General features: G+C 41.7%; 4 protein-coding genes across 8 annotated transcripts in view; 3 read left to right on the top strand and 1 right to left on the bottom strand.

Moving 5' to 3' along the window:
• Positions 1–6,994, top strand: part of ext1c (exostoses (multiple) 1c) — a 59,018-nt gene extending 52,024 nt beyond the window's left edge. For all 3 annotated transcript variants that reach the window (XM_028400526.1, XM_028400528.1, XM_028400527.1), the window contains exons 5-12: positions 1,270–1,389; positions 2,763–2,895; positions 3,062–3,180; positions 3,443–3,538; positions 3,881–3,967; positions 4,042–4,202; positions 6,020–6,191; positions 6,278–6,994. In XM_028400526.1, the coding sequence (XP_028256327.1) occupies positions 1,270–1,389; positions 2,763–2,895; positions 3,062–3,180; positions 3,443–3,538; positions 3,881–3,967; positions 4,042–4,202; positions 6,020–6,191; positions 6,278–6,463 (1,074 nt within the window). In that variant the 3' untranslated portion in view covers positions 6,464–6,994. The remainder of the gene's footprint in view (positions 1–1,269; positions 1,390–2,762; positions 2,896–3,061; positions 3,181–3,442; positions 3,539–3,880; positions 3,968–4,041; positions 4,203–6,019; positions 6,192–6,277) is intronic.
• A 155-nt stretch (positions 6,995–7,149) lies between these two features.
• LOC114429424 (mediator of RNA polymerase II transcription subunit 30) lies at positions 7,150–11,107 on the bottom strand. 3 transcript variants are annotated; one of them, XR_003669717.1, is made up of 6 exons: positions 10,937–11,107; positions 10,467–10,712; positions 9,567–9,725; positions 9,250–9,339; positions 8,224–8,630; positions 7,150–8,143 (listed from the first exon to the last, which is right to left on the bottom strand). XR_003669717.1 is itself a non-coding variant. In XM_028398274.1 (5 exons), exons 2-5 carry the CDS (start codon positions 10,698–10,700, stop codon positions 8,535–8,537), a joined length of 579 nt encoding a protein of 192 aa, XP_028254075.1. In that variant the 5' UTR covers positions 10,701–10,712; positions 10,937–11,107; the 3' UTR covers positions 7,150–8,534. The 3 variants fall into 3 exon arrangements, 2 of the variants coding, with proteins under 2 accessions (XP_028254075.1, XP_028254080.1); XM_028398274.1 differs by having other exon boundaries at positions 7,150–8,630; XM_028398279.1 differs by having other exon boundaries at positions 7,150–8,630; positions 10,941–11,107.
• Positions 11,108–14,666: 3,559 nt separating this feature from the next.
• LOC114432659 (mucin-13-like) lies at positions 14,667–17,174 on the top strand. The gene is made up of 2 exons (XM_028400816.1): positions 14,667–14,822; positions 16,546–17,174. Exons 1-2 carry the CDS (start codon positions 14,757–14,759, stop codon positions 16,954–16,956), a joined length of 477 nt encoding a protein of 158 aa, XP_028256617.1. The 5' UTR covers positions 14,667–14,756; the 3' UTR covers positions 16,957–17,174.
• Positions 17,175–17,832: 658 nt separating this feature from the next.
• LOC114431960 (putative cyclin-dependent serine/threonine-protein kinase DDB_G0272797/DDB_G0274007) lies at positions 17,833–19,071 on the top strand. The gene is made up of 3 exons (XM_028399655.1): positions 17,833–17,853; positions 17,957–18,068; positions 18,252–19,071. The coding sequence occupies exons 1-3, from the start codon at positions 17,833–17,835 to the stop codon at positions 18,590–18,592; spliced, it is 474 nt and encodes a 157-aa protein (XP_028255456.1). The 3' UTR covers positions 18,593–19,071.
• Positions 19,072–21,045: the final 1,974 nt, after the last annotated feature.

The following is a 21,045-nucleotide window of genomic DNA, read 5'->3' as shown; positions in this document are numbered from 1 at the left end:
CTTTTATTTATATTATATTAACTAATTTCTAGCTTTTCATGCACCATCATTTATTCATTGGCTGCTTGTTATCTTGTATTGTGCTACATAAATGAAGATTAATTCATATAAGGTTTAAAAAATCAATGTTCACTGATAAAAGCATTCTGTGTCTGACTGATAAGCTTTATTATTATTATCATTATTCCCAGAGAGTATAAGTAAAAGAGAAAAGAGTTCTCAGCAGTTTAGCATCCGCTTGTGTTAGCCATTGCTCAGATATGTCCCCGTTTCTGAGGCCTGTGTGATTATCTACAGTGACTAAACCTCTATGGCAACACTGCATCTCTGCATTATTTTTAAATTGGGTTCTATTTTTATTAGACTAAGATCTATGACCAACATGTTTCTCTACATGCCTGTGCTGTCAGCAAAGACTTTAAATGTAGTCATGGACACGGGGAAACATCCACCAGGCGGGCATTACCTGTATCAAACAGTGTGTTTACAGCTCAGACCCCTCTGAGATTACACACCCATGGAGACTTTAATCCAGCTTCATTTCAAAAAGCACTCACTGCCTCGTTTCACAGACACACAAGTAAACACAATGAGCGAGCCAGGCTCGCTCTCTTCCTCTCTCTACAACCTTTATCTCGCTCCCTCACACAAATTACATCATGTCTCCTCTGCATTGATCCGCTTCAAACCTGACCAGTGGAGGACATGAATTGGCATTCGGCTAATGAACAGGAACAAGCCCTCAAGAGCTCAGAGCACTGACCTCATCAGTGGCATTTCACATGGAAACACACACACACACACACACACACACAGATATTCAGGTCATAGGAGTGTGAGGCACACACTTGTGATTACACCATGGTGATTAAAAGACACACACAAAAAAATCCTCCTTCATCAGACAACTTCAATGTTTAAAAGGAGTCAACTGCTTCCACGGTTCAACATCTCGGGTTTCAAAGTCGAAGAGTTTAACTCTCTAAGTGATTTAATCAATTTTAGTCATTCATTTGAAAGCCCCAATTTACTGCTTGCTAATTAAGGTTTAATTATCTGAACAACAGGCCACAAATGAGCTCTGTGTCAGATGTTTTTAGAAGGGCAAATTAAGCAACCGCTCAGATTAGGAGTTTTGATCACTTAAATGCTGTTTCCTTTTCCTCCCTTCTTTAGTCTATTTTAGGAGACTTTACACAGCACACACAAAAAAATATCTTTGTAGCTACTTCCTGTTGTTCTTACCTAAGTCCTTTCTTCTCTTCTCAGGTGCCATCTACAGTGAGAGCGGTGGGGAATGAGAGAGTCCTGGCCCTCAGACAGAGGACACAGATGTTGTGGGAAGCCTACTTTTCCTCTGTGGACAAGATAGTCCTCACCACACTGGAGGTCAGCCCAAAGTCTCAGCATGCGTAGCATCATTAGGCCCTGTCATAGAGAGAGGCAACAACAAGAGTTCAGGTTTAAAAAGCTTAATGAGGATGGAACTAATGTAGATAGCTAGCTAGTTAGCATTGAAACTGGGTTGTGGGATCTGGTATAATAGAAATAAAATCATCATAAACACAATCACTGTTGACATATAAAAGAAGGTTGTGTTGTTCAAACTGTGTTTGTGCTACCATACACGTCTATTCACAAATATGTGGCACCACAGCCTTTCTAGTGGATCCACAAAAAAGAAGAAGCCACTGCTATAAACACAGGGTTTCTGCTGAGCATCTGCGTTTTACTGCCTGTGCGCTATCATCAGTTCGCTTTCAGAAAACATGCTTTCCAGCAGAGTTTTCATATTTGAATCAAACCACCCTTCTATCAATATGATTATAGGCTTGGATCTGGACCTGTGCTTCCACTCTCTCTTTCTTCCTGTGTTGCAGCCAAGGAGCATTTCAAAGCATCTGATCCACCTGAAGTCTCAGAAAAAATCCCCTAATGTACAGAAATAATATGTCATTATGTAGCAAACAGTCTCAACCTGCCTTGCTGCTATCAGGCTTATAATGTTTCCTTAAATGCTACAGGTCAGGGTTATAAAAGGAAAGAGCTGAAGAGCTGCTTGGATTATTTTTCTCATTTCTTGTCTTGCTCACACATCGCTGTTGGGTTGTTTTTTGTGCCTACCGCAAAGAAACGTACTTCAAATGTTGCTGGAGAAAGTCATTCAAAAGTTGCATCCTGGAAAAAGAACATAAAAGCCTCTTGGTTTGGTTTGTGCGCATGTCAATTTTAGCGAGGATACAACATGTTAACCCTTCTGAAATCTTAAAAAAAACACACACACAGTGATCTGATGTTTATGAATGCAGGCCTGGCAGCCCCCCCTAGTGTATTTGCTGTTGCGGATTTATGCTGGAGATAATAAAGGAGGTTCTGGAGGTTGGTGATAAGCTGCTTATATACATACAGCTAGCAGAGGGGGAACCTCTCCCCATGGGAGGACAGCTGTGCAGCCAGCCTGAGGTCAGTGGAGAACGCAGGCCGCCGAAAGCTGCTGCATGGACACCTCCTGTTGGTGGACAGTGGGAAGTACAGGGAGAGCGTCATTAGGGATTGCTGAAATATGCAAACACAAGTGTGTCAGGACTTGAATTGCAGCGCAGTTTATATTAAGCTTCACAACTCATCCGCTGGCTTAGAAGGGGGAAAAAAAAAGAAGAATGTGGCACAGGCTTATACAAGATAAGCACAACAGCCACTTTACTGCTTCTCTCTGCTTCTCATACCGCTACCTACATCTGTTTTTTCCCCCTCCTCCTCAGATCATCAAGGACCGAGTGTTTTCTCACATATCAAGGAACAAGTACATGTGGAACTCCCTGCCAGGAGGTCTGCTGGTCCTGCCGGAGTACTCCACTCACCTTGCACATTTCCCCTTCTACTACCTAGGATTAGGTAAACACTTCAATTAAAACAGTCTGCACTACATGCAAATGTGCATTGCTCATTAACTGAGATGAATGACCTACACTCCACCAGCAGAATCTGCTCTAAGGATATGAATGCATGTATAGGAAGCCACACTCTTATCTGCTTATCTTTGTTTTGTGACCTTGCTCAGGAGTCAGTCCAGGTCAAGAATTCACTGCAGTCATCCACGCTGTGTCCCCATTGGTCTCCCAGTCTCAGCCCATCATGAAGTTACTTCAGGTGGTCTCCAAGTCAAAGTACTGCTCACAGGTAAATAGGCTAAGTCACACAAGGCAGCATGGTATGTAGTATTGTGTCTACACTGATATTTTTCCAATAATATAATAGAATACAGACATTAAAACCAAAAGTGAAGTGCTTTGAGTGGTTTGATATGTCATCAGATTGAGATGAGGGAGCACACACCTCTGTCAATCCTGCTGCTTATTGATGTAAGCAGCTATTTCCAGTCTGCATCTATCTGTGTATGCGTCACGTCTATGTCACTCACTCTGCCCTCCGTCTGTCCTAGATCATCATTCTGTGGAACAGCGAGAAGCCGCCACCCAGCCGGAGCAAATGGCCTCCGATGCCGGTCCCCCTCACTGTGACAGACGGCAGGAGGAAGGTGAGAGCTGCAGACGCCTGCTCTGACGTCTGAGTGACAGAACGACACACTGTCAGATGTTTATGTTTCTCTCTTTTCAGTCTATATCTGTGCTAACCCGTCCTTGATGTCTATTTTTTGTCTTTCTTCTAATCTGTGCATATCTGACATATCCACGACCCATGTGTCAGTCATTCTGAGCATATCTTCTTTGCTGCCTTTTGAGGCGAAATGTATAGTGATGCCCTTCTCTCAGTCACTCCACATGATTTACTGCAACGCCACCGTTCGTCTCTCATAACCTCACCAGAACACACTCTACATATAAGCCTGAGAAGACTTACGGCTGTGCTTTTCTCACAGACCACCAGTCGGTTTCTACCTCACGTTGCCATAGAGACGGAGGCAGTGCTGAGTCTGGACGAGGATACGGTCCTGCTGACCAGTGAGGTGTGTGTGAAAAGCAATCAGTATTTTTAAACAAATGCATGCATCATATCTGAGCGCTCAAACTCTACGTGCAGGTGAACTTTGCCTTCTTGGTGTGGCGGAGCTTTCCTGAGCGGATTGTCGGCTACCCTCCCAGAAGTCACTTCTGGGATCCCCTGAAGCACGCCTGGGGCTACACCTCAAAATGGACCAACGACTATTCTATTGTCCTGACTGGAGCTGCCTTCTACCACAGGTACATAAACAGGAAGTAAAAAAAAAACCAAACAAACAGGAAGCAACATCAGGGCAGTAAAGCTTTGTTTTTGTTTTAATTAAATTAGCAAGGCACTCTCTAAAATCTGGATGACAGCATATGTTACTTTAAAAATCATTGAGGTCCGTCTCCTTTGTAATCTGGAAGATGCAACATGCAGGATTTGTCAGACCACACAGTGGTTCATCACTTAGCCTCAGCCCATCTTAATCAAGCTGCAGATCCAGAGAGCTCCTCCTCATCTCTTTACTTTTTTGCACCTTCCCATGTTACTGACCTACTGCCAATTTCCACAACAATCTTCTGGCAGGTGTTAATTTAGCTTCCCACGACTTTTTCTTTTGTTGCTCCTTTCCTGACTTTTCAGAAACATGCCGCTATATCTAACCTCTAAGATCAAAACAGGTGTGTTTGAGTTGAACAGCTAAAAACAAGGGAAAGCTTAACGAGCAGCAGCAGCAGCAAGCTTAATGACATGCGTCTCAATATGAGAAGCAATAAGGAACAATCAGACAGAAAGAAAAGGTATCGGAATAATTATGTATACGTGTGAGGGAGTGAAGGGGGTTAAATTACTCAGGGATTATTTCAAGCAGTTTGATTAATTCAAACGGCATGAATTTGATTATGTGCAACAGCAGCAGAGGGCTGCGAGTTCTTCCACAATATGAATGTAATTAATCCACTGACGGGGCACTTTAAAAGCTGCCGAAACCCTCTGACATTTAGAGACAATGTGGTCATTTCTGTCAGCAGATTCAATGAAAACACATTGTTCTCGTGCTAATTTGACACATCAGCATTACCTCAAATACCCATTATCGCAGCCTAAACAAAGACATAACAATGAGGGATCAGTCTATAAAAACCCCCCTTCTGCTCAGCGTGGAAACTGACAATTCAATCTCTTTTACAGTTGATCTAATTTATTCTTTTCCATTGAGGGTGCTTCAGAGGCATTTTTTTAAGCTTATAAGCGTGGTTACTTTTACTTCCTAAGCACAAATTAAATCTCGTTTAAAAGAAGATGCTGACTGTTGCCAAGTCTGACACTAAAAAAAAAGTAAAGAATATAGAACACAAGCACTGCACCGGTGGGGTTTAGTCAGTTGTGCGCTGTATGGAAATCCCACTGGTAGTGAAATGGTTAACTTGTCCTAGATACATATCATCAACATACATCACACCATCTTCTGCTTGCCTGTATATGTCACCACGTCTGGTACCACAGAGACTCTGTCCTCTTGACGACTAAATTATTATAATCCCATCTAGCTTGTCTAATTAAATGCAGTGTATTGTGCTAAACAGAAAATTACAGCAATTTAAATATTCTTCTTTTAACATATCCAGAAGTGTTAGATTCCACTTACCTCCGCTTACATCTGGTATAACAATGACAAAAAGTGGTATACTTAATGTTATCTTAGAGTTTCTCACTTCCTGGAAGACATTAAAGATGACTCATCCTGCTAGCTTCCGTATCTACAAAAACATAAAATAGGGGCTGGTGACCAATCAGAGCAGCCTTAGCTTTTCAGGAAGTGGGGCTGCTAGCTTGCAGTGCTAGCCATTTCATATGGACGTTAACTGCTATTTTTACGGGACCTGTGTGTAATATATAAGCTAAAAATGGAATATGCTAGTGCACAGCTAACTACATAATGTTACTGTCATCCCATTGTCCCATTGTAGTCTAGAACCTTACCAGCAGATGGCACTATACCCCGTTGACTGGTCCTTTAATTCAGATGGAAATAAATGGTATCGTGTGACACCTCCATCTGCCCCAACAGGTACTACCACTACCTGTTCTCCCACTATCTGCCCCAGTCTCTGCGGACATTGGTGGACCGCACCTCCAACTGTGAGGACATCCTAATGAACTTCCTGGTCTCTGCTGTGACTCACCTGCCGCCAATTAAAGTGGCTCAAAGGAAGCAGTACAAGGAGCTGCCCAGTCCACAGGTAAGTTGGTGGTGCTGTTGTGTCTAACAGACAAATGTCAGAGCAGGACTGGATGCTACATGACAGGTTGTTGTCTTACATCGCAGGGCACGAAGAGCGTCCCCTGGGCTAACCCGGAACACTTCAATCAGAGGCAAGAGTGTATCAACACCTTCGCCAACTGGTTTGGCTACATGCCTCTGGTCCACTCTCAGTTTCGTCTGGACCCCGTCCTCTTCAAAGATCAAGTGTCCGTCCTCCGCAAGAAGTACAAAGACCTGGAGAGGGCATAACACAAAGAAAAGACAGAAAGACAAAGGGGTACAGAAGTCTCGTCTAGTGGCCTTTTTGGACACACAAATGGACCAACCAGCAGTGGACAGGCAAAATCTAGTACTGCTTGGCGTGTGGACAAGATGCAGTAAGGTCCATTTGTGACAGACAACGTACAATCAGTAGACAGGCCCTGGTGGTCTGTTTGGACTTTATACATCAGATTATGAAGAGAAAGGGGTGTGGGAAGAGCCTCAAAGGATTCTTTGACCTCTGTAAGTCTGGTAAGACAGCGGAGGAGGAAGAGAAATCAAGGGGCTTTAGGGGCAGAGTCCCAGTGGGAAAGGACAATCTCTGTTGGATTAAAAAAAGGAACAGGTGTGAACACCTCCGAAGTCAGTCGTACTGACCATCTCATGCCAGAAGCACCCATGGGGACTGGTGGTATCGGTGCCATGCACTCCAACTGTCAATGTGTGTCTCTTAGGTGTTACAGTGGAGGGACAGTTGCCAAGGAAACAGATCATTTCACATCAAAAACGCTAACTGTAAAACCCAATAAAACGATTTATAAATGCAAACTCTGGTTTGTTGTTTGACCACATTTTAATTTATGTAACAAATTCAAACTGTAAATGTCAGCGACGTGGCGGTGTAAACAGGGCATGGCGAGCATTAGTCAGCATCACTTTATCTGCCTGTCAGTTCTCATTCTGGGCCAAATATGAAGACATTTATCAGCCAATACCAACAGAATGCCAATGTTCCCCACTTCCACTGAGAACACAAATATCTGCCGTGCATTCTTCATTTTACTCTCAGCTTAGCATCATATTTACTGTGTATTTTGTGTAAACATGTGCAGCTCCTACAGCGATGAACAAATGTTTTTACTAGAGTCCTTACTTACACACTGCAAAGAAAATAATGTTTTCCTAACATTCAATTCGAGCAGAAGGAATTACCTTAATAATAGCTTTGATACAATTGGCTGTGACTGGGGTTCTGCGGCTTTGTTGCCTTGCTGTAGTGTAGGAGCTACTACACTGAGGTGCAGTTGGCGAGTTAAGAAGATGAATGCAGAAGGTCAGAACATGCATCATGATGTGTAGGTGGCTAAGCTCTGATGTACTTATACATCATCTCAATTGTGAGGGAGATCATCCATTCCCACATCAGCCCCCAGGGGACAACAGAACAGAACAGAGAGCGCACGCTGCACACTCCAGAGTGGACCTGCGCTGTTTTTAGAAAAGGCACTATAAAAATATATGTTTTTTTTAAAAAAAAAGATGTTTATTTTATACAAAACCAGAAATGACCCAGCATGCTAAGCTTGTCTCACAGTTTACAAAAATAAATTCACAGGCAGGATTCTACACCCTCGGGGTAAACAGGTGTGATGTTTAGCACTCAGGAAGCTAATCTCATTAAGCGCACACAGACACACACACACATACTTATGTACAAAGCACCTGAGATACTTAGCTGCCAAGGGGCTAATTTGAATTCTGAACCCATAGTGTTTTACAACCGGCAGAGCATAATATGGGCAATTGTTCCCATTGTAAACACAGCCGTCAGATCAGCTCCTGTGCTTTCTGGCAGAATTACCTGCGAGGAATCCCAGCCTGCCTGGTGTCAGCACCCGGGGGCAAAACACCACATATATGGTGCTTTCAGCTGCTATTTTGTTTTACCTGAGGCAACACAGGTTTCAGCTCATTATTTAAACAGCATAAAAAAAGGAGTCAATACTTCATTTGAATAATATACTTACAAAACAATTGTAGAGCACTTGGCAAACATAGATTAGGCTGTCAGTTGAATGAATGGCTCTTAAAACGGAGTGTCATGCTTGGTCAGTCCGTCTTTTCTTTTTTTCTCCCCCAAAACAACTTAAATATACAACCAGATAAACCACAGAACCTCTTCAGGGGGAAAAGTGCAGGTGAACTGTGAGTTTCAGTGATGAAGTGCTCATATTAACAACCCAAAAATCAAACAATTCCCTTATTTGACCTGATGGCTGCCAGGTGACACAGTGCGAACACCTAAGGAGGAGTACATGGAGCTCTCCCAGAGCAACCATCACTTCCTGAGCGTCAGCATGGCATTGACGTCCCACAGCAGGTTCCTCATCTGGTCCATCAGAACCTTCATCTCCTGGTTCTTCTGACGGACCTTCTGCAGGAAGAACACAAGAGAGACCAACAGTCAAAATATGACAGCGACTCCCATCTGTCTGTTTCCAAGCGTTTAGAGCATGGATACGCAGAAATCCACTTTCACGGGGTGACCAGCCTCAGGCAACATTTTCCTCTGTTTGCCAACTAAAACTATTGGCCCAAACAAAAACAACACCATCATTTTGATGCTGTCAAGAGACGCCGAGCTCACAATCATCATAAAGCTGCTACCTTGACTCAGCACTGCCACCTAGAGGGATCAGCAGGGAATTTGTTAAAACTCAGTACCACTTTCTATTTCTATTAATTAAGTGTGTATGACACAGCTTGATTTCAGAAATATAATTACAATATAATAAACCCAAGCACAGATTCAAATAAACAAACAACAGTGATACTTAATATATACCTATAACAATTAGCCAGTCAGTTTCTCAAACTACTCAGTCAATCTGTATACTTTTTATACAGCATTTTACATACTACAAAAATTCTAGCTCACCCCATTAAACAGTGTATATATCGCCTAGTTTTTTTGACTGATGATACACTGGAAGAATGGAAATTAAAAGCTGCTACTGTTGAGTGTAACTTTAGAAAAGAGTAAAGAGACTCACCTCTAGCACCTCCTTCCTTTCCTGTATGACAGCAGGACTGCAGGGCTCCACTCTGGCAGAGACCAGCTCCTCTCCAGTGTACGGCACCAGCTATAAACACAACACCAGCAAGCTGTTAAGTGTCCTTTACGTGTTTTTATCAAGAATGCTGTGACAGGAAGAGGAAAAGGATGCGTGGACCGTTAACAGCACTGGCACTTGGGCAGCAACATGCTAACAGACAGTCACACTTGGGTTTCAGTAAAGTTCTCAACTGCACTGTCTCTAAACTACAAGTTTTTTCCCCTGCAGGATAACGATATCTGCACATTCCTAACCTCTGATGGCCCCTCCTGCAGGTCAGAGGTCATCTCAACGCAGCGCTCATACAGGAGCCGGAGCTTTCGGAAGAGCAAGGCAAGCTGCCGAAGGTGTTCCTGGAGCTTTCCAAAGCGGTCCTGGTACATTGCCTGGCTCTGAGTCACGCCATTGGGAAGCTAGAACAAAGACCACAGCATCACTCATTAGCTCCTGAGCTTCCAATGCCATTATTCTATATTTATTCCTTTTTCACTGTAAAATAAAAGGCTGACACTGTCAGACACTGCCCACAATTTCACCCTACTTGTTACAGTGCATTACTTATAAGAGCAGGAGTCAAGCCAGAGCAAAAGGCTTGACACAGACCTGTGGTCTTTTACTCTGAGAGTAAAAGACCACAGGAGAAAAACAGTGTGATGGGCAGGAGTGAGCTGGAATAAGTAAGCGATACAGTGGGGAAAAAGCACTGAGCAGGATACAATTAGAGTCACAGATCAGGTGAGTGTGGGAGCTTGAGTTAGACAGATGCTGACAAGCATGCCAAGCAGATACACCAGAGAGGAAGACAGGACAGATTCAGAGTGACAGGGGACAGAGAGGTCCTTTAAGCAAGAAAAACACCAGCCATTCAGTTAAAAACCACTCACACACCTGACAGGAGGTAGTACAGGCAGTCTGCAGGTTTCTTCTACTGTAAATCCACACTGGTAAATTAAACTGTGACCTATAAAAGCTGTAAAACACTAATATTCTGCATAGCTTTCAAGTGAGGAAAATAATTGTAGAAATGCCGAAATTCCAGTTTACCCAGTGAATATTCAGCCAACATCTTTAGACAAAATGCATCTTTAGCATTACAGAGAAAGTAGAAAGCAACTTTCCATTCATAAAATCCAGTATTGCCTGATGTAACTCACCTGTGTAGCCCTTGTAAGCTGGAATATTTCCATGGTGCGTGTTACAATGTCCTGTACCGTCTCCTGTCCAATCCTGCAGAGGAACACCGGGGAGATCTCTCTCAGGGCTCCCTGAGGAGGCATGGGCTGCTGGCCCGGGGCCGTGGCAGCGCCCGGAGGCAGATGAGGCTGCGGCTGTTGCTGCTGCGGGGGCATCCCTGCCATGCCCGGCTTCTGGGGTAAGGAAGCTGCCATAACTACGCGAACCTGGCGAAATAAAGATGGTGTTTTGCCACTTTCTGGACACTCTTCTCAGTGTACTCTACCTAACAAACCAACAACAGTTTATTTTTCTGGACGCACTCTTCCTATAGTTACGCCGAAGTCACAAGCTAATCTTGGTGGCTAATCCTACTAGCCTTAAACAATAGAGACTTATTACCAGGCTAGCTCACCACTAGCAAGCCAAGTAGCTAGCCGCAGCCGCTTACCTACAAATTCACAGCTTCCTGTTGCCGCGGACTGTCCAGAAGTCTCCGACTTGCTTCGGGTGTGATACAAATGCAGATTTGTCTGTTTGTTACTTTATATTAGACATAATGACGACACGTTCCCCTGGAAATCATTTAGAAAGCACGGCGCCTTATTGTTTTCAAGGCGTCACTTCCGGAAAGAGCAGTGTACACTCCCCACCACCAGATGGAGATAGAGAGCCGGTGACTCATTAAACGTGTGGTAAATGGTTTACATTTACAACATTATGTTAGAATCCAGAAGTAGTATCAGCAACATTTTGATAAATTACCCCATAATAAGTAATTAGTTGTATATTATTAACAGTAAGTACTACTACTTCTATGTGTGTGTATGTACATATTCTTTTTTTGTTGCTGCCATGTGCATGTATGTGTATATAAGAGTTTTTGCTTGTGTTTATTGTATTTATTCTTTAAAATGCTGCTACTACAACTCAATTTCCCCACGGGGATTAATAAAGTAAATCTTAATCCTAATCTTACTAAATAACGAACTAATTTAAATAAATAAATAGATAAGATAATCCTTTATTAGTCCCCCACAGGAGAAATTCACAGTGTTACAGCAGCTAGGAAAGATAGAAGCCAACACTGTAAGAAGAAAAAATACATATTGCATAACCTGCTTCCTTCATTTGTTAAATATGTGTGTGGCTGAATTCATCCATGGTTTACCTATTATCAAAGGTTAAACAGGTTTGATATTTTAAAGGAAGTGCCTGTTATTTTTCAGCTGCTTTGGTGTAAAGATGAAAACTTCCTTATGGACTTAAACAAACATAACTATCAATGTACGTAGGTAGGAGCAGCAAAAAAGGCATCAAAGGTCAATTTTGAAATGTAAAAAGAAAGAATCGCTGACGTGTTTACATTATAGCTTCAGCTGGAACCTTTTATCGTCAAGGACATTTGGTTTGCATGGAAGCATTACACACACACACAGAGGTCAGAGGAAAGCCACACTGCATGGCCGTGTGTCCCAGACATTTGAATGCTTTGGGAAAACTTCAGCCATGATTTGACGCTAAGAAAGCTGCTCTTTGCTCAGAATAACAATCTGAAACTCTCACCTACTGATGCCACTTTTACGACGCAGCAAGACAAGTCTCTTTGGAGCAGTTTTGGAGCATCAGTGGGAGGACACCACTGAAGGAAATCTCTTTTGTACAAAGGACCTCACATGGTTGCTAATTTGCCTACATTTGATTGCTGACCTAGAATTCATACAGAATCATAACTATTTCCTCTTCGTTTTGCAAGTCAGAAATTAACATGTTGTGATTATTTACAGGTTCACATGTACAATATGACAAATCATGTGTTATGGGGTTTTTAAAAGTGGAAGTATGAACATCTGTGTTGCTCTGTTGGCCGTTCATCAATCAGTTTAAAGTGAATCAGCTGCTGCATACTTTGTGTGCTAGCATGCTAACTTGCTAAACTATTAGTGAGCAATGTAAAAGTTAGGATACTTCACTGTTTAAGCATTAGGGGGAGACCGGGGCTTGTTGTCACACTTTTTACACTCTGTTATATATCTTAAAATTAGTTCATCAGATTGTTAAAAAATACAAATGAAAGATCAAAGTCTTGGGCACAAACGTTGTATTCATTTCATTTTGATATCTCTGTTCTGTGCAGACTTATCAGCATTTAAATAGGGAGTGCACACATGTGACATGCTGCCCCATTAGTGGGTAAGTTGTCACACCGTGTGGAGTAATACGTCACACATGTTTGGCATAAATAAAACAAGTACACTTCAGTTTAATTAATATTCCAAATTAAATTTAGCTAGAAAAAGTTTGATTAATCAGTGACTTGAATAAAAATTGGCCAACTTCACCTCCAGCTGCCATTTCTTCTTTTTCTTGTGTAATTCCTGATAATTTCTTCTCCTGTGAGTTTTTTTTTCCACAAATTGAACGACCAGCAGATTCTCTGTGTCTATTATTGCATTTACTCAAGTAGTGAGACAAGTTGCCCCCTGTTTGCTAATATTAGCCATATTTTAAAGTTAGTTTGAAGCAGCACTGTAACTAAAGTCTGGCCAAACACTTTATTCTTTCTTCTAACAGGTTCAAATGTTGACAGTTGACAGTGTGCTTTGCTTTTCCCAGACAGGATGTGACATCACATAATGTTTAAGCACTAGACCCCCTTTGTGGTCAAGTTATTGCAATGTGACAACTTACCCGTGTGACAACAAGCCCCGGTCTCCCCTACAATTATTATTCATATTAATAATATTTTGGGGGATTTTCATGGATTAGCTGCTCTGGCAAGAATCTTCCTGAGCTCCTCCTCCCTCCCTCCTCCTCCTTCTGACGGCTTCTTCTCATCTTCATGGTTGAAGCCTGTGAGGCATTAAAACAGGACTTGGTGCTTTCACTTGGCCAAACAACCCTAAAAAAGAGGAACAATAAATAAATGTTGTATGATAATTCAGAGCCCAACAGAGTCACTCGACTCGTAGCTACTTGAAACATGTCACAGATTAAACACACAGCAGCAGCAGCAGCATCGGCCTGATGGCTCTGGTGCATTAGGTTATCTGAAAGAGACATTTAAAACACCCGATAACAGAAAACGTGCAGCTGGGTGATCACAGGGCTGATTAAACACTACAAAGAGCTGCTTGTGACCTCGCAGGCAGCAGAACAGTTTGTTACAGGAACAGGTCAGCTTCCCTCTGCGTTGACGATGAGAGAAGCTGCACACGCTGCGGCATAAATGGAGATTTCATATGACTGGCAAGCCATAAAATAGCATCAAAAAGCAACAAGTACTTTTTCACTTTGCCTTCAGAGCCTCAGTATGTTTCTCAGAAAACGATAAAGTTCCAGCTTTACCTCAAGTATTTGCCAAAACCTGCTATCATTGATTAAATATCACATGAGCACATTCCTGACTGCTGCAAGTCAACAGCCAAGGTGAAATCAAAACAGGCCCCAGTCACCAAATTTCTGTCCAAACAAAGGTGGACGAGCGGAAAAATGTGAAAGTAAGTAAAGGAGGGTTTCTGTGGCTGCATTCCGTTTTCAGGTGAAGTCGCTTATCGTCACCTTTTCCTCATGTTTCTTCCGTTCATATCTGACCTCGGGTGAAAGTTCACCACATCAGTAAGAAGTGGACAAACAGCCGATGGGTGCAGTTACAGTGTAAGCCTGGTAATATTTACACATGTGCCCATTAAGTGACCTGTGTGCTCCCACCCTGCAGTGATTTGAGTATCTTGAGATCCTTTTAGTGCCAGAAAATCAGGTGTAGTGACTGAAAATGATGCTGATTCATATAAATATATTGTCAAGGAAGTAAAGTGTTGTGTATGTATTTTGGGAAACCACAGAAGTGTGCACAACACACCCAGGACTGCTGCTGAATTTGAACTCTTATGAGCTGTAACATAATATACAGTGTAACATGGCACTACTGTATGATGTGGGACAGTTCCTGCTTTCCTAATCCTTCCAGCTATACTGTTTATAAAGTGCAGATTGAAGCGGGAAGCCGTTGGCACGTCGTAACAACAAAGTGTAAACCAAGCTCTACTTTCACCAACACATAAGCAACTGTGACATTTACATATTACAGACTCATGAGCGTATCTGCTCCTTCCTCCTCGCTCCAGAGCACAGTGCATCATTTTTTTCTCTTCCCTTTTTTTCTGTTATCAGCATCGGTGTTGATGGGGAGCTGGCAGGTATAAAAGGACAGACTGAAAGGTGGAGACAGCCATAAAGTACAAAGAAGTCAGACCAACAGGACCATCAGGATGAAGATAACAGGGACGCTTTTCCTCTCTGTGTGTTTGACCTTCGTGTCACCGGGGAGCTCTGAGGTAGGAGACACTTTGAATTAAAGGTGGCTGTGATGCTCAGATCGTTCAGTAGAAATTAATTGATTAATGTGATTTGAATTTTTTTAGCTGAAGTGTGACGAAAAAAAAAACAGTAAATGTTTAGTAATTGTTTAGATTTAAGTGTTACTTAAGTTAAGTTAGTTACTTCTGTGTTAACATTTTTCCTGTTTATCCAATGAATATGGCTAAACCCTGTTCACTGAAAGAAAATGTATAAAATGTATATTATAACCTTATTTTGGGGTAAAATCCATTTATAAAACATAATAACAGGCCGGCAAAAGTCATTATTTTTGTATGAAAACTTTTCCTCTAATCAACTTCCCCTCCTCTGCCATAATTCTGTGAAACTAAATATATTAGACCTACTTTATTCAGTCAGCTGGCACTAATCCTTTTCTTTACCTGGGAGGAACTCCTGGGAGTTCCTATTTCCAGATAATCTAGATGTGACCCATTGTGTCGAGTCAAAATTGAAGCTACAGAGGTGAATGTGAGATGCAACAGAGACGCAGATGCAGATGCAGATGCAGATTTGGGCAGTCAGGGGGGGGTCATTATAAAAACACACACACAGTGCACATGGTGGTCATGTACTGCAGGCTCAGACCAGCCGCAGCGGTATGCAAAGCGCTTCTAATGTCTTCATGCCTCATGTACTCAGCTGGAGCAGCAGGTCAGCTGGACCTTTGCATGGTGGTGGACACTAAGTTGACACACGGGGCTGAAAGTAAAACAGGAAATGCAAACAATATCTGGGATAATGTATCTGAAGATCATCTGTAGCTGAAACTACTTTTGATTTTTACAACATTCTGACATTTTGAGGGTTTTTAAAAAAAAAACAAAGTTTAATTTTTAACTCTTTCCTGCTCTATGTAAGCTTTCTAGTTCCAGAAACTTGTGGCCCTAAAAAACTTTATCACAGCAGGTTTAAACCTCCGCTGTGTGCTGCCATGTTTGAAAAGGGTGCCATCTTAAAACCAGAGTCAAGAGGTGGAGCTGATCCATGATGTTCGCTACATAACTAATAACTAATTACAAATGTATCCTTAAAAACAGAGCATGTGGACACAGATCAGTGTGATCTAAACTAGCTAACACACCATTAGCCACATCGGGAAAGTATTTGTAGCTGTAGAGCAGTCAGCCACCAGGGGGCGATCCAGATGTCATTGATCTTAATTTACAGTCTATGGTCTCATGGGTGTAGATTTGCTTTTGACATTGGTGGGGACCCAAGATTTCCAATGGAATTTAACCCTTCCTGCACCCAATGAGAATCTGTCGAGGGGATCAAATTGTTGGTGTGGACGCGTCATCTCCGTCCATGCTAAATCTACACCCTTGTATGGTCCTCTCTGGCTGTGCAGGACTAAAGGCTGATAAGAGCCATGAACACAGCCTGACTCATAAGTGAAAGTCCACTTGGCTGTATAACCAAGCTGGATATAACCATATCCACCCTTCTTACTGAGACTCTTGCAGCTGTATTGATCTGACACCGGGCGATCATAGGTTCTGTTACTGTCGGGAATACGTCCGTATGTTCCATTAGCAGAAATGTAACCATGTGTACGATTTATGGGGTTCGAGGCTGATGACAACCATGATGATGATAGTAGGGGACAGGAAGTAGAAAAGCTGCTTAGACCAGGAGGAGTTAATTAATTAGATGTTTTTTTGTGTGTATCCTTTACAGGGAAATGCAACAGATACAACACCCACCTCCAATCACACTGAACCAAACAACGTGAGCCTGCCTGCTACACTGACCACACCACTGCTCAGCAACGCCTCTGATCACACATCCCACGATGGCCACACCAGCAACGCTGCCACCACAACCTCACCCCTGGATTCCTCCACCCCGCGCTCCACAGGCACCACAGATCCATCCCAGGATCACACCAGTATGTCCTCCGGAGCCACGTCTAAGCCTGGAACCGGCACGGCCAGCACTCATAGCGCCACAACTGGGACCGTTGGCACTACAACTACCACAAGAACCACAGCTACGACACCAAAAGGGGGGTCCGCCTCGTTGTTTGGGGGCTGCGGTCAGCTGCTGGGGCCGCTCATCTCCATCCTGATCTATGTTGCACAGGGCTGAAATCAGGGACTGAAGGGAAATGTTGAATTGAAAGAGTTTCATCATTTATGTTGGCTATAGCTATGAAGTGCTTTGTTTGCACTGAGTTCTCTTTCACCTTTAAGACTGTTGCACCAACCTCTAAACTGTATGTAATCATATGCAGCGTGTGTAATCTTTATGCTAAAACTCACCAAAAAACCAAAGATTTCAGCAAATAAAAATTAAAATTAAGTTAACTGACTTGAGAAAAGTCTTCATTTAGATGAATCCTTGGACAAACAGGCCTGCTCACAGTGATGGACGCAGCCACCGGCGACATTTGCATTTTAGTTTTGTTATTGAAAAGGTTCCCCATTGCATTCAAACCAAGGTCTCATTCAAATCCAGCCTGTTTGCTTGGCACAACCTTCAGTGCTTTGTTTCTCTCTGCTTGGCTGAAAGGCTATTAGGACACGCTATTAGAAAGTGTACAAACACAGCCAACCAATGGAAACATCAAGCCTCATACTGTATGGATGTAAGGGTGTGTGAGTGCCAAGACAAACAGGCGACATTGGCAATAAGAAGCTATCAAATATCTTGACATACATAACATACAAAGCTTCTGGGCTTGGATTCTTTTATTGATCAGTTTTTTTATCTTTCTGCAGAAAATCAGTGCTTATAAAAGGATAAAAATAGCTGCAGATATAACTGGAGGGGCCAGAGGGCCAGCAGAGACAGTATCTCTTCCATCCATATCTGGATTGCTTTCAATTGGCCCAGCGTGAAGTTTTGCATGTGTGGTCTGTGAGCGGGGGGAGGGTGGAGACTGAGGCCAGGCTTCCTGGATGGAAAAGAGTATCAGGTGAATAATGTGAATGCATTATAAAAGGCCGGCTTCTGCGGATCCCGATGTTACTTTGGTACAAGCAAGTGCACGCACACGCAAGTGTAAAGAAACAAGACACAAACTGGGGATTTATTTATATATATATATATATATATATATATATATATATATATATAATTTAAATAGGACGTCTTCGGCTGTTTGTCTTTAAACAAGAGGAAATCATCCTTCATCCAGAATGAAGAACCATCTCTTGGTGCTGTTTTCACTGACTCTGCTGGGATTTATCTGTGCTCAGGTATATTTCTTCTTCACTGTAGCAAAGCCAGGGAATATTTTTATCATTTAATGTATTCAATTTCTTCTAATAATGTCTTTAACAAAATGATTTTGACAAAAAAATGTCAATAATGTATGAGTATAGAGTCAAATATCGAGCACAGTGTGATGTCATGAACCGTTTTTTTTCTGTCTCCACAAGAACTCTGTGACTCAAAGCACTGGGAGGCCACAAAGCACCAATTCAACCAGCAACAGTACCACCAACAACGACAACACTACCACCACCACCAACAACAACAACAACAACAACAACAATACTACTACCTACAACAACAACAATGGCGGCAGCAACAGCGGCAGCAACAGCGGCAGCAGCAACAACAACAACAACAACGTCAACCCAACTGGAGCCACCACCCTGAACCCGATGGCCTCAACTACGACCACGACCACGAAGAACGGACAGAGCCAGGTCTTCACCTCCGTCGGGCTGCTGGTTGGAGCGTGTGCTCTTCAAGCCCTTTGGCAGTGAGTCAGTGAGCCATCCGAGCATATTTTAGATCTTATTTTGAAATAGAAAAGCATTTCCTGTAGATAAAAAGGAGCACATTATCAGAGGTGGTGTGAGTGATTAGAATGATCAGTGAGGTCAGTGATGCATGTGAATCAGATCTGTGAAGGAAGGAGCAGCTTCCTGTGAATACTGATGAGTCTCTTTGCATAGCATGCAAACAGACTGTCCGACCTGTGCAAGAAGGTGACTTATATACGGCACATATTTATTTTCTTGTGTGGACTTTATTCCATCCCATAGTCTACAAACATACATACATAATGAATGGATATATAGTTTTATATAGAGAGAATATATAGCTTTATCTGCAAACCTGTACCTGGAGAATATGCATGTCTTTTGTGTGTATTAGTAAAATTGTTTGTACAGTACAAAAAGTTGATTTTTGGAACATCAAAATATAAAATCATATGCATCAATGACAAATAAAAAAAAATCATTTCTTTTTCTGGGATTTGTGAACAAAGCAGGATAAAAAACAAAGCACATGCTATCAGTATAAAAGGGTTTTGTTTGCACGTACAGTCGCCAGTCAAGGTAAAATATTATGCGATAAAGAAAAGGTCAATATTTGAGCAAAGGAGAGACCTGATACCAGCTTTTGTTATCAGAAGGTTTTTGACATTAATACCGGGCCAACACCCAAATACTGAACTACAAACGTCCCCTCTTTTCTCCTTTAAACAACAGATATATATATATATAATGTATGTTACAACAGCTTTCATACTTTGGATCCCTGGTGACAAAACACACTGACGGATGAACTCCATATGAATGAGTCACTGATTAATATACGTAGTATTAGCTTTATATAAGCAGCAGAAAAATTAAGAATTAAAAATAAATAAATATTTGATTTAAAGGACTCAGTGGACAGACTCAGTGTTGCCCTGTTGCCAGGTCCATTACAAAGATTGAGGAGCCTGATATGGGAGAAATGCAGAGTAACATGTGGAGCTTATCTACATCTGAAAATAAGAGAAAAGTTCAGACTCTTTATGAGAAGGCAGAGATGGTGAGATTAAGTCTCAAAGGCAGCAGTCAGTGTATGTGACATCAGCTTTATGTACGCAGAAGAAAAGTGAAATAAACGACCTGAGTGAACGTGAAGAACATTGAAATCTTAGTGGACACTGTTGCCCTCTGCAGCCTCAAAAGGTCCATTACAAAGACGTGCTTTGAGGCTGCAGAGCAGCAGGAAGTGAAACTAAGGGTTAATAAATATAAGAAATAAATATTGACATTAATAATAACTTGATTGGTACAGTGCCTTTCTCATAAGCAGACATTAAAATACCAGTAAATAATTTAGGGCATTTAGCCATGCAGACAATGTTGTCAAGTGCGGAGGTGATGAACACATGTACCTTTTCTGTAAATAAAGAAACTGAAAGAAAATGACATGCCCAAAATGAATATAAATGAGTATATCTCAGCAACCACAATGTGTATTTAAATACAAATTATATACAATTACATACACATTTTGAATGACCTTGGAATTTGAATGTTTTGATGAACCAAACTATATATTTCACTTTTAGCTCACTATTGGTGTTCATCACTTCAATTTATCACTTTTTTACTTGTATACATTCATTATTATACATCTATAGATTATAATAGATGTATATTGCAGGTATACATATTGCAGGTAATACCTTGACAATTGGCTCATAACTTCGCAATGGATGGGTTGATTAGGGTGATTGACACCTCTATCAAAAGGTCAGAACCAATAGATTTGACAGGTAGTAGTAATATTAGTGCTAAACTCACCAATGACCAGCCACATGGAAGAAAACGAATTATATGCTAAACAACCATTGCCACATTATCCCCAAAAAAAGTCCTCCACAAACATAATAAATGTCAAATCCTAATATTTCTAGTCTGGAATAAACACAGACATGTTGGTCTATCTGAACCAAGCATTTATTGCTATATGTGCTTGTAGTAGAGTTCCTTCTGTTTAATTTGTTTTGTAATATGATTATTTTTTACATGGTTAGTACAGTGTTTTATGGTTTTTATTGTTGGCTTGCTGCAAAAAAAAAGAAGGTCAGAACTCTGCCTAAACTGAAAGAAGCAAGAATACACCACCTCTGTCACATGACCATTAAAATAGTATTTGTTTACATAAGTGGATTAGAACCAGGCCAGGACAGGAGGCATTAGGAGCGGCAAGGTCATTTCTAAGAACGAGACCATACGCTTTAAGCAAGAGCTCAGTGATGTTTGAATATCCTGTACTCATGAAGTTTTTTTTTTTTTTAAAGTACCTGATTGGTTGTCAAGCTGGCAATGATTAAAGGGTGCAGATTCGTTTCTATTTATGATTAATATAACTGCTTCATTTCATCACATGTAATGGAACAAGTCAGCGTGAGAAGATTTTACATTAAACCGTATCAAC

Source organism: Parambassis ranga, chromosome 2, assembly GCF_900634625.1.
Source record: "Parambassis ranga chromosome 2, fParRan2.1, whole genome shotgun sequence".
Taxonomy (NCBI): Eukaryota; Metazoa; Chordata; class Actinopteri; family Ambassidae; genus Parambassis; species Parambassis ranga.
Note: the sequence above shows the minus strand (reverse complement) of the source record. Positions and strands in the feature narration are given on the sequence as shown.

Coding starts and splice junctions, on each gene's coding strand:
- LOC114429424 (XM_028398274.1), bottom strand. CDS start 10,700: ATGGCAGCTTCCTTACCCCAGAAGCCGGGCATGGCAGGGATGCCCCCG. Junction 9,726..10,466: donor AGCTTACAAGGGCTACACAG/GTGAGTTACATC, acceptor TCTTTGTTCTAG/CTTCCCAATGGCGTGACTCA. Junction 9,340..9,566: donor TGCAGGAGGGGCCATCAGAG/GTTAGGAATGTG, acceptor TTGTGTTTATAG/CTGGTGCCGTACACTGGAGA.
- LOC114432659 (XM_028400816.1), top strand. CDS start 14,757: ATGAAGATAACAGGGACGCTTTTCCTCTCTGTGTGTTTGACCTTCGTG. Junction 14,823..16,545: donor TGTCACCGGGGAGCTCTGAG/GTAGGAGACACT, acceptor TATCCTTTACAG/GGAAATGCAACAGATACAAC.
- LOC114431960 (XM_028399655.1), top strand. CDS start 17,833: ATGTTACTTTGGTACAAGCAA. Junction 17,854..17,956: donor TGTTACTTTGGTACAAGCAA/GTGCACGCACAC, acceptor TAATTTAAATAG/GACGTCTTCGGCTGTTTGTC. Junction 18,069..18,251: donor TGGGATTTATCTGTGCTCAG/GTATATTTCTTC, acceptor TGTCTCCACAAG/AACTCTGTGACTCAAAGCAC.